Below are 14,745 nucleotides of genomic sequence, written 5' to 3'. Positions count from 1 at the left end.
CACCTGCCACCTCCCAGTTTTCTTTGAGTTGGGCAAATGACCCTCCCACTCCATCTGCTGTACCATCCAGAAGATGTGAGTGTGACAACTGCCTACACAGCACATCAATATGTCGCAGACTTGAAGGAGCACCTCAGATCCACATTCGCTTGGGCACAAACGAACCTGGAAGCCAGCGTAGAGGGCGCAAAAGCATATTATGACCGGAAAGCAGCCCACCGTGAATACGAAGTGGGCGAAAAAGGTTTCTATTTCAGATTTGCTCACCCAACCAGGCGTTCCAGGAAATTCCTCCCAAGCTGAGCAGACCTCTTCGAAATTGTGGGAAAACTCTCACCAGTGGCCTACAGAATAAGAATCTCAAAATCCAAACAGACTCCGGTGTACAAATGGGTTCATGCAAACCAGATCAAACCCTACAACAGGCTCTCCTCCACAGGGACAGGGTTCCCTTCCGGACAGGAGGAAAAATAGGATAGTGCATAGGGCCAGCCAGATAGGTGCATGTAAAAATAAACCCACATTAACATGCACTAACCACTAACAACTCCACCCATAAAAACTCCCTTCTATAATCAGGATTTCTCTGTTGCAGGATGGAGGTCATCTGGATGATTGGCATTCTTGTTGGCTCAACACTCGCTCTGCCAACTGGTGTAATAGAGATAGGACCCCCAACCGGCACAGTCCTGCAAGACACCCCCGGGCTCCTTATTACACACTGTAGACTTCATACGCAAAGGGTTTTTGTACATCTAGACACGTGGGACGTGTCCCGCAAACACATCCGCTTTCCTCCACTGATGACTGAAGGAAGACCGCAGGGGACTCAAACCCCAGACACCATAGACCATGCCAAACAATCTACAATCTATATCCTCAAACAACTGCAGAAATTCATGGTCACCGTAGTGGACCTCAGTGGCAGTAAACGCCCAAAGACATTCCTAGGTGGATTGATAGCCTCAACGGCGGCGCTGCGATCTTTGTTTTCCATTGGCCTTTCAGCAGCAAATTATGTTAGCCTGAAAGCTATTCAGAGGCACGTACAACAATTAGATGAAGAAATGCCAGAAATCCAACAAAGACTCCTCCTCCAACAGAGACTATTGGAAGTACAAACCAAGACCCTCCAGGGCACCGTTGTTACTGTAAATTTACACTCCACTCTTATTAACAATACCGTGCATGTACTGCAAACACTCACAGAAGTGGTCAAGAATGATTTGATGTACACACAGGTTGTAAGAGACTTGATGCAAGATCTGATTAGGGAGGTTGGTTCATAGGTAGACAGCCTAACCGAAGGGTGGATACCTACTTACCTAGTTCCGCTGGATTTAGTAGAGAAAGTCCACCACAACAGACACCTTGCAACCTCCACAAACACACCTGGCTTATAGCTTAGGCTTTGCAATTCCAATTTTCGTCAATCCAGATAACTTAGAGATAGGATTTATGGTCAATCTCCATATCATCGAAAGAGCAAATGTATACAGGCTTAAAGCAGTGTTAAATGTTGGGGGTTTGGAAAGAGAATACACACGTACACCTGAAAACCCTATTACTCTTAGCTTACCATGATGCAGACTCAAAACTTTATTTAATTCCCAATTTAGACCTGTGCATCAAAACCAAGGACCTCCATTGGGTGTGCCCAAGTAATCCTTTTATTAGAAACGTCACGATTACATGTGTCGTTTAAGGGAGGGATCTTCTGAACAAAATTGTCAGGCTAAAGTGATTCTGAAGGATGTAGGAATAGAAACCAAGGTCGAACGTGCGGGTAATCGATGGCTTGTAAGCACACCAGTGACAGAAGCCTTTCTATCTTACGATCAGCACGACACACTTACCCGAATAAAATTACCCAACCAAATGATGTTCGTCTCTGTACCCCAGGGTGCACTCCTCCACCTCGGAGACATAATCCTCATCACCTTAATCTCGATCGATATGATACAGAAATTGAATTTATGGATGCCTTCAAAGGATATAATTTCAGTATTGATGCTAGTATTGAAGAACAGCTTGTAGTGGAAGGTACCAAACTAATTAAGTTCAGCCTCACCCCTGCAGAGTTAAGCTTTCAATCATTGTCCCCGTTGGCCAACGAGAAAACTAAGCGAATTAAGCTTACAGGAATAAGAAGGCTTATAAGTTTTCAACTTTACCGATCGAAGGCATGGATTTAACACGTAACCAAAAAAAAACCATGGAGTTTTCAAGGAGACGCAATTTTTCCTTTTTTTGTTCCAGTCGACTAGTGACAGTCTGTCATATTCTTCACCTTTCTGCCAAGGAGGCCACAAAGAAGGAAAACGGACCGTTCTTCTCTGAGTTATCAACTGACGCATGGAAACTCTTCACCCCCTTCGCTCTCTCCCTCTGCTCAGAGGAGACAACATCAAGTAAAATCCATTATTTTATTTTTATTTCGATTTAGAATCACCACTTATAGTCTAAAGTGTTTTGAATTGTATGTGCATTCCATTGTTTTTTTGAAACTTGATTGCTGTTGAATTTCGTAAGCCGCTGAGTCTCGCAAGTTTTGTTTTTACTGTTTGGACACCTGAACGCAGGTGCGCTGTGGAACTGAACTGCTATAATAACCTTATGGTGAAAATCATCAATTTTCTTTGTCTTCAACTTCTTGTTTTATTAGTTGCCACCAAAAGTTTTACAACCCTTTGTGTGCTCGGACACCACAGCGGTGGGGGATGTTTTTATGACTTGCAGTGTAACTAAGCCCCACTTTGGGAGTGGCGCTTCCAAAGCTTCTTTCAACACCATATTCCTCTTGTATTTTTGCCATAACTGCTGGTTTGATTTCATATAAACGCACTGCTGTTGTTTTATTTGGTTTAGTTAGATATTTTACCCTTTCATGTAGAACTTTGCATGTTTGATTAGGTGAAGATTATTGAATCGGAGAGTGGATTGTATCAGGCCTGTTGATTTAATAAATATTCACGTAGATAAAGAGAAGATGTTTGTGTTTATTTTGTGCAAGAGTGATTTGTCAGTCAAAATAAGGTTAAAGTTCCCCACATTTCGGCAGAAACGGTTGATTAAACAGTGACATCTAATCATAGTTATCAACTTTTCTTGAGAATGTAACACCAGAGGACATCTCTGGTTTCGATTCATAAATGAGGATTTTTGGTTAAGAAATAAATTTTCTCAAATTATGATTTTTAATTATAATTCTTGATAAATATTAATTAATCAATAATCATAATCCCAACAGAACTATGCCACCAGGCCTTCCTCATGCTCAAGGGCCTAGTGGTGAGCCATGTGAAACTAATGTGAAAAACGTAGGAAGTCCTGTGAAATCAAGCTTAATTCTAACATATTTGGAAATATAGGCATTTATTATCCATTTTAACAATACTGAAAATGTTTTGATGAACAATAAAAGCTGGAGAAAAGACCTTCGGTAAAATGTAATAAAGGAATAGTCAATTTCTGGGGAGGAATAAATCAGGACACCCCTACATTTAATCCCAGTAAATGGCTGAAATTGCCCACAGACATAGTAAATCAGCTGCACGTTTTTAGAACATGGTTACTCTGGATTTTGATCGAGGTTTACGCTGTGTTAATTTGTTTTGCAGCCAGCAGAGAACAACTGCAAAGAAAAATAGAAATAAAGCTAATAGAAATACAAAATAACCACAGCATTCATGGTACAACCAGAATACTAACATGGGCTACTCTTAACTGTTAGTGAGAGGGAACACTATGATGAGATCCAAAGAGCTGTTCTTCAAATTCAAAGTCTGTTGCAACTTAGGAGACTGGTAAGGGATTAAAGAATTTTAAATACCGCTTTACAGAATATTGTCTGCAAGTGGAGGACATTTAAAACTGCCAACATGGCTAGATGTACATTAGCTGTCCAAGCAAGTTTACCATGAGATCAGACATGCTTAAAGAAGTCTCCAATGACGAAAATGTCCGCCCAGGTTCTACTGTTGATGTGAAATTGCATGCCTCCACAGTTGGAAGGATACTGCAGACGTTTAACTGTCATGGTATGTGTGTAAGGAGGAAATCTCTCCTCTCCAAGAGAAGCACTAAGGCCAGACCAATGTTTGCTAGAAAGAATGTAAATGGAAGACGAAGTGTCAGCAAATTCACCATGAACAGGATGAGAAGTTGAGAATGGAATTTTTAACTTTTTTTGAGACCTGAAGATGTCCTAAAATGTACACCGTATCAAAATTGGTAATCGCTATTAGGGTATCGTCCTAATTTTTTCCACAGTTAGAAAATACATTTTTGTTGATATTTTTGTTTAATTAATAAAAAGTGTTTTATTTTTTTTTGTTAAGTAACTGCCATCATATCAATTGTCAATTTCAAAATTAGACATTAGTTTGTCTTTTTTAATAAAGTTTTTTTTTCTAATAAAACACAAAATATTAAATCAGGAATCCTGAATTTCCACTTGACTGCAAAGCCAGACAGGTCAATTGTTTCAATTTTCCATGTCTTAAACGTGTTTAGTGCACATCTATGACCTGGTAGTTGAGCTGTATTCATGCCAAAGATTGTGCATCTTTATGTACAAAGATGTTGTATAGCATCTGATATGTTATTTCTATTCTTATCTAAACCTACGGCCAACCTTGGATATTTTCCACACTACTGGTCTTGATACTAGTGGTTGCTTTGCAGCCAGAGGTTGGGCGATGCAGCTGAGACATGGAGCTCCTGCTTATTAAAATGAGTCAGCACAGATTGTTCAGGCTTCTGATTGGGATGACACCTGGGTACCTTTAAAGATTTCCCAGGCCATAGAAGGCAACCCTGGGACAGAACCAGAACTGTTTGGAAGGACGAGGTATCTGTTTTTGTCCAGGAGCAGCATGACAAGCTGAAGGGTGTCACAAGATGTCAAGATTTTTATCCTGCAACAACTTCATTATGGATAAGAGAAAAACAATGAATGGATTTAACCTACAGAGAGCTCCCAGGACAGCGTGGAAAAAGCCCTGCTAGTAGCAGCAATACTGCAGTGTCACTTAGAAAGTGCTGTAAGTAAATATCCTAAATTATATTTTGTAGGCCCTTAACATCCGTCAGTCAGTTATTTTCTACCGCTTATTCCATAGTGGGTTGCGGGGGAGCTGGTGCCTATCTCCAGCAGTCTATGGGTGAGAGGCAGGGTACACCCTGGACAGGTCACCAGTCCATCGCAGGGCAACACACAAACAACCATGCACACACTCATTCATACACCTAAGGGCAATTTAGAGTGACCAATTAACCTAACAGGCATGTCTTTGGACTGTGGGAGGAAGCCGGAGTACCCGGTGAGAACCCACACATGCATGGGGAGAACATGCAAACTCCATGCAGAAAGAGCCCCAGCCAGGAATCAAACCTAGGACCTTCTTGTTGCAAGGCAACAGTGCCACCAACTGCGCCAACATGCAGCCCCGCCCTTAACATCCATTAATACTAAAATGTTTTGTTTCTCATATTAGAACATGAGAAACTAAACATGTAGACATATTTTAGTATTAATGGCCCTTAACATCCATTAATATTAAAATATGTCTACATGTTTAGTTTCTCATGTTCTAATATTCTGCTTGCCCAATTCATTTCTTCAAGTAGAAACTCCAGAGGGTGGCTTCTTCAGTTCTTACTCTGAGGTACATTTCAACTACTGTCAAAGGTAACAATGGATAAGATGTCCAACCTCCAAGTTCTCACTGCATTTTGAAGCTGCAATGTGTTTGCACCTCCGAATTGTTGTGATATTAGCTTAACCCATGTTTTTGGTTCTAAAATAGTAAGAAGCTCTTTTCACAAAGCATTTCCAGAGCTCTGTAAATGTGGACACATCGATATCCTGTACAGCTGTGGGTTCTCTGAAATGAATCCCAAAGTGCAGGACAACAGGAAGTTTGGGAAGTCTCCCCTTCTCAATGATTTTAAAACAATAATGGTGGACAAACCCAGTAAAGCAATCCTGTTGTTGGCTGACCAAATATTTTAAATTTATATTTTGTATCTCACCTTCTGACTCTTCACATCAAACTTCGCATCGAAGTCTTGTTTTAATTCCTGGGCTGGCTGGTTGAACAAATCATACGTGACTATATCACACCCTTAACCACAGAGCCAGATTGTCCCTGGGGTGTGACTACCTTATTCTAACTACAGCGTCTGTTATGTTGAAAGACTTCATGGAATAATGTGATCTCTTGTCTGCTTTTATTCACCACCACAGAATGAAGATGCTATAATGTATTAGGAGACAAATGGCTGCATGAAGCCCAGAAACACTGATCCATAAATCCTGATGAATGTCATGTTCTGGTTAATCCAAATTTCATCTAAAAGAAGTTTATCCCAGTTCCAGTCCATTGACATTGTGGTGGGTTTTTTAAATCTCCCGCAGGCTACATTATGTTCCCTCCCTGCCATCTGTGGTGGTTATGATGGGGAGAGACTATGCAACAGGGACTACAAGGTTCATCAAAGTAAAGAGACTCCAGCTGCTGCACAAAATGCTAGGTCTTTTTTTCTGAAAGGTTTTGCAGTTGCATCATGGGGAAAAAAACAGATGGAAGTCAAGCTTTGAAAGGATTTATTTCATATTCCTGACATGTATGCAGACATTTTAGAAATGCAGACAAGAGTGTTATGATGAAACAGCCAAATCATTATCCAGAGTACTTCATAATATTTTATCTGCAGCAGAGAAGTCCATCATCTGCCTGTCTTGCAGGTTAAAAAGAAACTGTTTTCTTTGTTCCTATTCAAACACTAAAACAAAACTCTTTATGCCTCAGGATCAGAGCTGTTGCACAGACAGTATTTAAATGTCAAAAATAGCCAGTGGTTACTTTGGAAGCACTTTTCTTTGTGAAAGCAACCCTTCAAACTGGGCAAAGAACGCAAATTTTAAAGGTGAACGTGTTTTTGCACTTTAAAAAGCTGTTCTTTAAAACATGAGATAAAAAGTGCCTTGAAGGAAAGTTATTTTTCAATCTTAAAGAAAATGGCAAACCTGATCTAAGATTGATCTAATTGTCATCGAGTTATTTTTACTTCTGCTTGGGATATTTCTTCAATTTCCCCTTTTTCTTACATTTTAAAATACCTTTTAGAGCACTTTGTTGTGGCATTGCCGTATTGTTTTAACGTTTCCTCAGCTATTCTTTGATATAACTGGTATGGTTTTATCTACTAGCAGCAATACAAAATATTATTGGGTTATTTTATTTGAGTTTTTTTAATTTTTTATTTCATACATCCAAACATACAAGCACCATTCACAATAAAAAGTTTGACAGTACTATGTGTCAGTTGTTTACATGTATTTTTTCCCAGGTTTAGTCTTTAATGACTAAAATTGACATTCTGCCATTAAATGTTGATCATCGCATTTGTTGATGAAAATTAAAGATCATATTTCTCCTATTTTAGCTTCCCTTCATTGGCTCCCTGTTAAATTCAGAATAGAATTTAAAATTATCCTCCTCACATATAAAGCCCTTAATGATCTAGCTCCATCATACATCAGAGATCTGATTGGTCCATATGTTCCTAACAGAGCACTTTGTTCTCAGACTGCAGGTTTACTGGTGGTTCCTAGAGTCTCTAGAAGTAGAATGGGAGGCAGATCCTTTAGTTATCAGGCTCCTCTCCTGTGGAACCAGCTCCCGGTTTTACTCTGTGAGGCAGACACCCTGTCTACTTTTAGAATCAGAATCAACTTCATTGCCAAGTTTGTACAGACAAAAGTAATTTCACTCTGGTACTTACTGTATGTCATGCAATAAAATGCTAATTAATTACTTACGCTACTACTTGCAGTTAAAGAATACCAATGATAAAAGACTTCTACATGCTTTGCAAGTGGGAAAACCTGCAAAATCGTCAGTGTATCAAATACTTGTTCTCCCCACTGTGTGTGTGCCATTGAATTAATGAGATACAAACTGAGCTAATAAATAATTTTCATCTCTGACTTGTACTAGATTATATATTATATATTTGTGGGTGCCATGCTGAATACTGAACTCAGGACTGCTTGGGGATCCCTCACTTCTGACAAAATATTTTGTGTATTTCTGGGAGGGAAACTGAAAAATCTGACTTCCAAGTACAAAACCAGAGTACCCAAAAAAAACCCAAAGACCAAATCTGGGACCAATCAGGAACATTTTGCAAATAAACTAAATGTTGCTCAGAGAGAAAAATGATTTAGTTTAGTCAGTTTTCAAAAAACAAAAAAATAAAATAAAATTAGAAAATCATTGACTTCATTTTCACATATTTATAAAGACAAGTTAAATCTATGGTTCTTGTGAGAAAACAGCAGCTTAATGAAAGAACAAATGGATCGGTGGCTGTCTTCAGGCTTTTGCTCCACATTTTTCACGGCAATGCCAGCTCAGTCATGTGCTTACAGGCTTCCTAACGTGAAACAAGCAAATTACTGTCTGTGTTACACAATACAGGGCTGAAAAATGGGTTAGATGCAGTTTCCATTCATCAGGGATGTGTTACCCCTCCTTCTGCTCGTCTGGCTTTCCTCTTTTACAAGCACTCTCTTTGTTACACAAGTCTGTGTGTGTGTGTGTGTGTGTGTTTTCTCTCCTGTAGGAGTGAAGAAGACGAGTACATCAGATCATATCCCAGAACAAGCGCATGGAAAACAGTTTCCTACACCCGAGTGCCCCACCTGAAGCCAGAGGACACCAGTACATGGTTTTCCCACCATGGAATGGGAAGAACAGAATCATAGCTGTACAAAAAGATGAATGAGGAAGGAGCAGATATGGATTTTTTGCTTACATTATTATTTAAAAGGATCAAGTTCCTGAGACATTTAAAGCATCAACAGGGTAGTTTTGCAATGCTTGTTTTACAATCTGTTGCTTGGGGAACTTGACAGTATCACACACAGATCTGTAAATATTGGAGTCAAAAGCTGTTTTGTACTCACCTCCAAAGAGTGCTCTCAGTGACGCTGCTGATGTGAAAGTCGTACAGTTTGGTAAGAATAAGGATGACCTGCACAGAAAAGAGATTTCTACATTAAAATTTCATTTTTGAAAAGTTTAAATCAGTGGTTGTCAATCCTGGTCATAAGGACCCACTGCTCTGCATGTCTAGGTGTTTCCCTGTTGAAACACACCTGCCTTGAATGAACAGGTAATTAACAGGGTTCGCTTGTTCTTCAAGGTATGCTGGGAGGTATGCAATGATTTGAATCAGGTTTGCTGGAGCAAAAACACACAGGATAAAGGACTCTGAGGACCAGGTTTGAGGACCATTGATCTAATTTATATCAGGTCAGACTCTTGATTAGAATCTTCCAAAAAATTCATTTTCTAAGGGAGATCAGGTGATTTGGAGACAAATCTAGAATTTGATTAGCAGATGTGTTCAACAGAAATAAATGCCTTCTGTTGTATAATTAAATTTTAACCTTTAGGCAACGATTTTCACGCCTGGCAAACTAATTCTCAGCTGTCACTTCTCCATCATATTTCATTGACTGCTGTTTACCGACAGTCAACAACAGAATGAATGATCGGTAAAGTATTAAAAATGAGTTTTTCTCATAGAATCTTTGAATTTACCCTCAAGCGATCACTGTAAAGAAATAGAAGCAATCAGTTTCTCTGCAGCAGCTCAATGTTTCTGAATGTCAGTCTCATTTACAAATATGTAAGGTGATGCAACAAAAAGATGTTGATCTTGTCTTAGCCTTCTTTTGTGCAAGCAGACGTCTTCAAAATTGTTCCTTTATATTTTGTTTAGTTCTGTTTTACTTGTTTAGTACCAATTCCCAAAAAAACTAATCTAATGGATCTAATGGTTCTAATGGACCCATACAAAAGTTGAATCCAGTTCAATAAAATGCAGTTGATATATGAGATGAGAAAGATCTGCAACCTTCAACTGTGAGGCCTCTTGGAGCCCTCCACAGTAGCTTTGTTAACTGTGGTGTTTTTAATTATCTCCTTAGGATTTCCACACAAAAACACTACTGGTAGTACTGCAATAATAATGTTATGTCCTTTTCTTGGCAGTATGGCAAACATGTTTACCATTTTTTATACTGAAATTATAATCTTAATTTTATCCTGATTTTAGTGCATAAAACATGTCATTTAAAGGAACAATGACTTATCTGTTATAGATTGCACAAGTTTTCTAACTTGTGTGATGAGCAGCTAAGATTTATTAATTATATTCTTAAGACATCAACTACACTCTGTCCTGACCTTTTTTGGCCAGCTCATAGAATGTAATATAACCTCATCGATAAATTACACTCAGGTAAACTGCACTCTGCTACATCTTCAAAATGTAACAGCGGGATATCATGATCCCTGTATGCACATTTATCAGTTACCAACATAAATGCTTTTATTAAAAAACATTATTGGTATTATTGTTAGTAGAAGTATGAGTGTGTGCATGGTTGTTTGTGTGTTGCCCTGCGATGGACTGGCGACTTGTCCAGGGTGTACCCTGCCTCTCGCCCATAGACTGCTAGAGATAGGCACCAGCTCCCCCGTGACCCACTATGGAATAAGCGGTAGAAAATGACTGACTGACTGACTGTTAGTAGAAGTCTTTTCAATATTTCATCATTAGCACACACAGAATTTATTTTGTATTACATGATATTGGTAACTAATTCCAGTCAGAAACAAAGCATCCAGCATTAATATTGTTATGGTTTTATGAGAGAATACTGTAGGATGCTTTTATTAGCTTTAGAAAATATGCAAGTTCTGAGAAGAAAATAAGAGCTTAAGGCTCTTACTATGAAGGTTTACAGGAAGTTGTCTTACGTTATTCACTAATTTGATGCCATAAAATAGATGCTGTAAAACTATGTTTCCAGGTATAATTTTGCCTGACCTGGAGTGTACAAGTAAACCTTTGACTGGAAGTCTAAGTGGGTAACAAGTTAAACAGACAAACCAAAACAGCTTTACACCACAGCGATCTGGGTAATAGTTAACTTAGTCAGAGTAAAGCAGCTGGGAGGGGGGTGAGGTTTAGTGTATCTGTATGTAGTGAGGACAAAGCATCTTCAAACAGCCGTCCTTGTGCTGGTATAAGGTCCAAAATACAGACACATTTAAGACCTTGGTGCTGTTTGCCCAATTTACTTTCACAGCCTTCTACTTTTGCTGGTGGACTCCTCTTACATTATAAAAAAAAGTAATAGTATAGTAAGTTTAGAGGTTTTTAATGTTCATTTCATTCTGAAACTATAACAACAACAAAATATTACTGCATTTTTACCATGGTAGTCACTGAAACTAGCAGTTGCTTCATCACTACTACATACAGTACATCCCTGTTTATGAAAGCAATGTGTCTGAAAATAGAACCGCAAAGCAAAGAATATGTCTCATCAATAATCTCATAATCCTTAGCTTTGGCAGACTATCAACACATTCTATTCCTTTAAAATCTAATATTGTTTCAGACCCAGTAACAGAGAAAAGAAAGGCCAACAGTGCATGCTGCACTTGCCTTAACAACCAAAACTCAATTATACCCTTTATATAAAATTTGCATAAATTGAACGTTTAACTGTTAGAATATCTGTATGGTAAGTTTTTTTGTTGTTGTTATTTTTTACTAAGATATTGAACATTCATGAGATTCCTTGTGTTTGCAGTTGTGCTGTATGTAGATGGGTACATCTAAAGGTTTGGAGAAGACAGTTTTCTTCTATTTTCACTTATGCAAAGCATTTTATGGTAGAATCACAGTACCAGATCAAATCAATGACAACAGTGGTCAAACAACACAACTCCTAGTCATCACTAATATCACAGAAAAAGTGAAAAAGTATATATGTTAAAACACTCCAGTGCTGTAAACTTGTCTCAAACCCATCTGAGTTGCATACATAAGTCCAGGCTCTTTGGTGCTTGGCTGCATTCTGGGGTTCCTTATTTTCCGCTCCCTGCACACCTCAGGTACATTAGGTTTTCAAGCCCACTTCATAAAGTTTCAGAACTGGTTCTTCCAGTTGTCTTGCAACATAAAATCAGGTAACTGTCTCTCTGGGTCTATGAGTAGAACAAAAACAAATATAAAAGAAGAAAAAAAGGATCATTCTGCACACAAAGCATCTTAGGAAAAAAAACAATTTTATGTTGGGGAAAGATCAATTTAACTGTTCAAATATGTAAAGTAGTTTATCCAAGTATTAGATATTGCCTATTATAGAATGTTTCCTGCATCTCTTACTGACAGCACCATAACAATAATCCCCTCATGACCATAAACACTAATCCTGGAGTTAATTCTTTAAACAAAGTCACTGCTGGGGGCCATTTGCGTCTTTATGACTTTAAACAGTTGTTCAACTGGACTGTTTAGAGTAAAATATTTCAAGCTAGTAATGACTCATATTTTTATAGGTGTTATTTTATGATAGGATTGTAACTTTTGCTGTCTTAGCCATCTAACCTGTGGGTTCTGGTCACAGTCTTTTGTTCAACATCAGATGTTTGACATATTTTTCATATATGGCCGAAAATCATTCTTTGACCGCATTGCAGTATTATCTTTTAGAAGAGGCCATCTGAAACTTTTAATCCAATACTTTAAGAACAATAGTCATTGTGAGGACATACAGGGCCTTACAAAATTACTGACACCCTTAAACTATTTCACATTTTATCACATTAAAACCGCAAACGTCAATGTATTTTATAGGTATTTGTTATAATAATGAGGCCAATGAGGTTGAAGGAAAATGATCCATGAATTGTGCTTACATAAAACATATCTCCCATGGCAAACAGGCTCAAGGTGATGGGTCAGACAAAGAGTGGTTCAAGAATCCCTCATGAGGACCAAAATATTGAGGCACGTAATGTCGCCCGGTACGGCGGAGCCGGGGTCCCATCCTGGAGCCAGGCCTGGGGTCAGGAATCGTCGGAGAGCGCCTGGTGGCCGGGTTGCTCCTCGCGGGACCCGGCCGGGCCAAGCCCGAATGAGAGACGCAAGGCCATCCCCCAGTGGGCCCACCAACTGCAGGGGGAACCGTGAGGGACCGGTACAAAGAGGATTGGGTGGCGGACGAAGGTGGAGACCTCAGCGGCCCGATCCCCGGATGCTTAGGCTGGCTCTAGGGACGTGGAATGTCACCTCGCTGGGGGGGAAGGAGCCTGAGCTTGTGCGGGAGGTCGAGAGATATCGACTAGAAATAGTCGGGCTCGCCTCCACGCACAGCGTGGGCTCTGGAACCCATCTCCTTGAGAGGGATTGGACTCTCTTCTACTCTGGAGTGGCCCACGGGGAGAGGCGGCGGGCTGGTGTGGGTTTGCTTGTTGCCCCCCAGCTCAGCCATCTCGTGTTGGGGTTTACCCCAGTGGATGAGAGGGTCGTATCCCTGCGCCTTCGGGTTGGGGAGAGGTCTCTGACTATCATTTCAGCCTATGGGCCGAGTGGTAGGGCGGATTACCCTGCCTTCTTGGCGTCCCTGTCGGGGGTGCTGGATAGTGCCCCTCCCGGGGAGTCCATTATTCTGCTGGGGGACTTCAACGCCCACGTGGGGAACGACAGTGACACCTGGAGAGGCGTGATTGGGAGGAATCGCCTCCCCGATCTGAATCCGAGTGGTGTTTTGTTATTGGACTTCTGTGCTAGTCACAGATTGTCCATAATGAACACCATGTTCAAACATAAGGGTGTCCATCAGTGCACTTGGCACCAGGACATCCTAGGCAGGAGGTCAATGATCAACTTTGTTGTCGTGTCGTCAGACCTTCGGCCGCATGTTTTGGACACTCGGGTGAAGAGAGGGGCTGAGCCGTCCACTGATCACCACCTGGTGGTGAGTTGGATCCGCTGGAGGAGGAGAAAGCCGGACAGGCTTGGCAGGCCCCAAGCGCATAGTGAGGGTCTGCTGGGAACGCCTGGAGGAGCCCTCGGCCAGGGATGTATTCAACTCCCACCTCCGGGAGAACTTCGACCAGATCCTGGGGGATGGTGGAGACATAAAGTCCGAGTGGACCATGTTCTTCGCATCTAGTGTCGATGCTGCTGCCCGTAGCTGCCGCCGTAAGGTCTGCGGTGCCTGTCGCGGCAGCAATCCCAGAACCCGGTGGTGGACACTGGCAGTAAGGGATGCTGTCAAGCTGAAGAAGGAGTCCTATCCTCTGTGGTTGGCTGAGGCGGCTGACGGGTACCGTGAGGCCAAGCGTGCTGCGGCCCGGGCTGTGGCAGAGGCAAAAACTCGGGCCTGGGAGGAGTTTGGTGAGGCCATGGAGAAGGACTACCAGTTGGGCTCGAAGTGATTCTGGCAAACCGTCCGGCACCTCGGGAGGGGGAAACAGTGCTTCGCCAACACTGTTTATAGTGGGGGTGGGAGACTGCTGACCTCGACTGAGGACATTATTGGGCGGTGGAAGGAGTACTTCGAGGATCTCCTCAATCCTGCCCTCACGCATTCCGTGGTGGAAACAGAGGCTGGGGTTGGACTCTTTTCATCACCCAGGCTGATGTCACCGAGGTGGTTAAAAAGCTCCGTGGTGGCAAGGCTTCGGGGGTGGATGAGATCTGCCCTGAGTACCTCAAGTCTCCGGATGTTGTATGGCTGTCATGGTTGACACACCTCTTCAACAATGTGTGGCGGTCGGGGACAGTGCCTCTGGACTGGCAGACTGGGGTGGTGGTCCCCCTTCATAAGAAGGGTGACCGGAGGGTTTATTCCAACTACAGGGG

The 14,745-nt window shown here is 41.2% G+C and overlaps 1 protein-coding gene across 1 annotated transcript in view; it reads right to left on the bottom strand.

Moving 5' to 3' along the window:
* Positions 1 to 14,745, bottom strand: part of sorcs3 (sortilin related VPS10 domain containing receptor 3) — a 396,336-nt gene that overhangs the window by 231,838 nt on the left and 149,753 nt on the right. The window contains exon 2 of the mRNA XM_047365601.1: positions 8,978 to 9,045. Within this exon, the coding sequence (XP_047221557.1) occupies positions 8,978 to 9,045 (68 nt within the window). The remainder of the gene's footprint in view (positions 1 to 8,977; positions 9,046 to 14,745) is intronic.

The sequence above is a fragment of the Girardinichthys multiradiatus genome, chromosome 5 (assembly GCF_021462225.1).
Source record: "Girardinichthys multiradiatus isolate DD_20200921_A chromosome 5, DD_fGirMul_XY1, whole genome shotgun sequence".
In the NCBI taxonomy this organism is placed as follows: Eukaryota; Metazoa; Chordata; class Actinopteri; order Cyprinodontiformes; family Goodeidae; genus Girardinichthys; species Girardinichthys multiradiatus.
The sequence above is the reverse complement of the archived record's forward strand: the minus strand, read 5'-3'. Positions and strand labels throughout refer to the sequence as shown.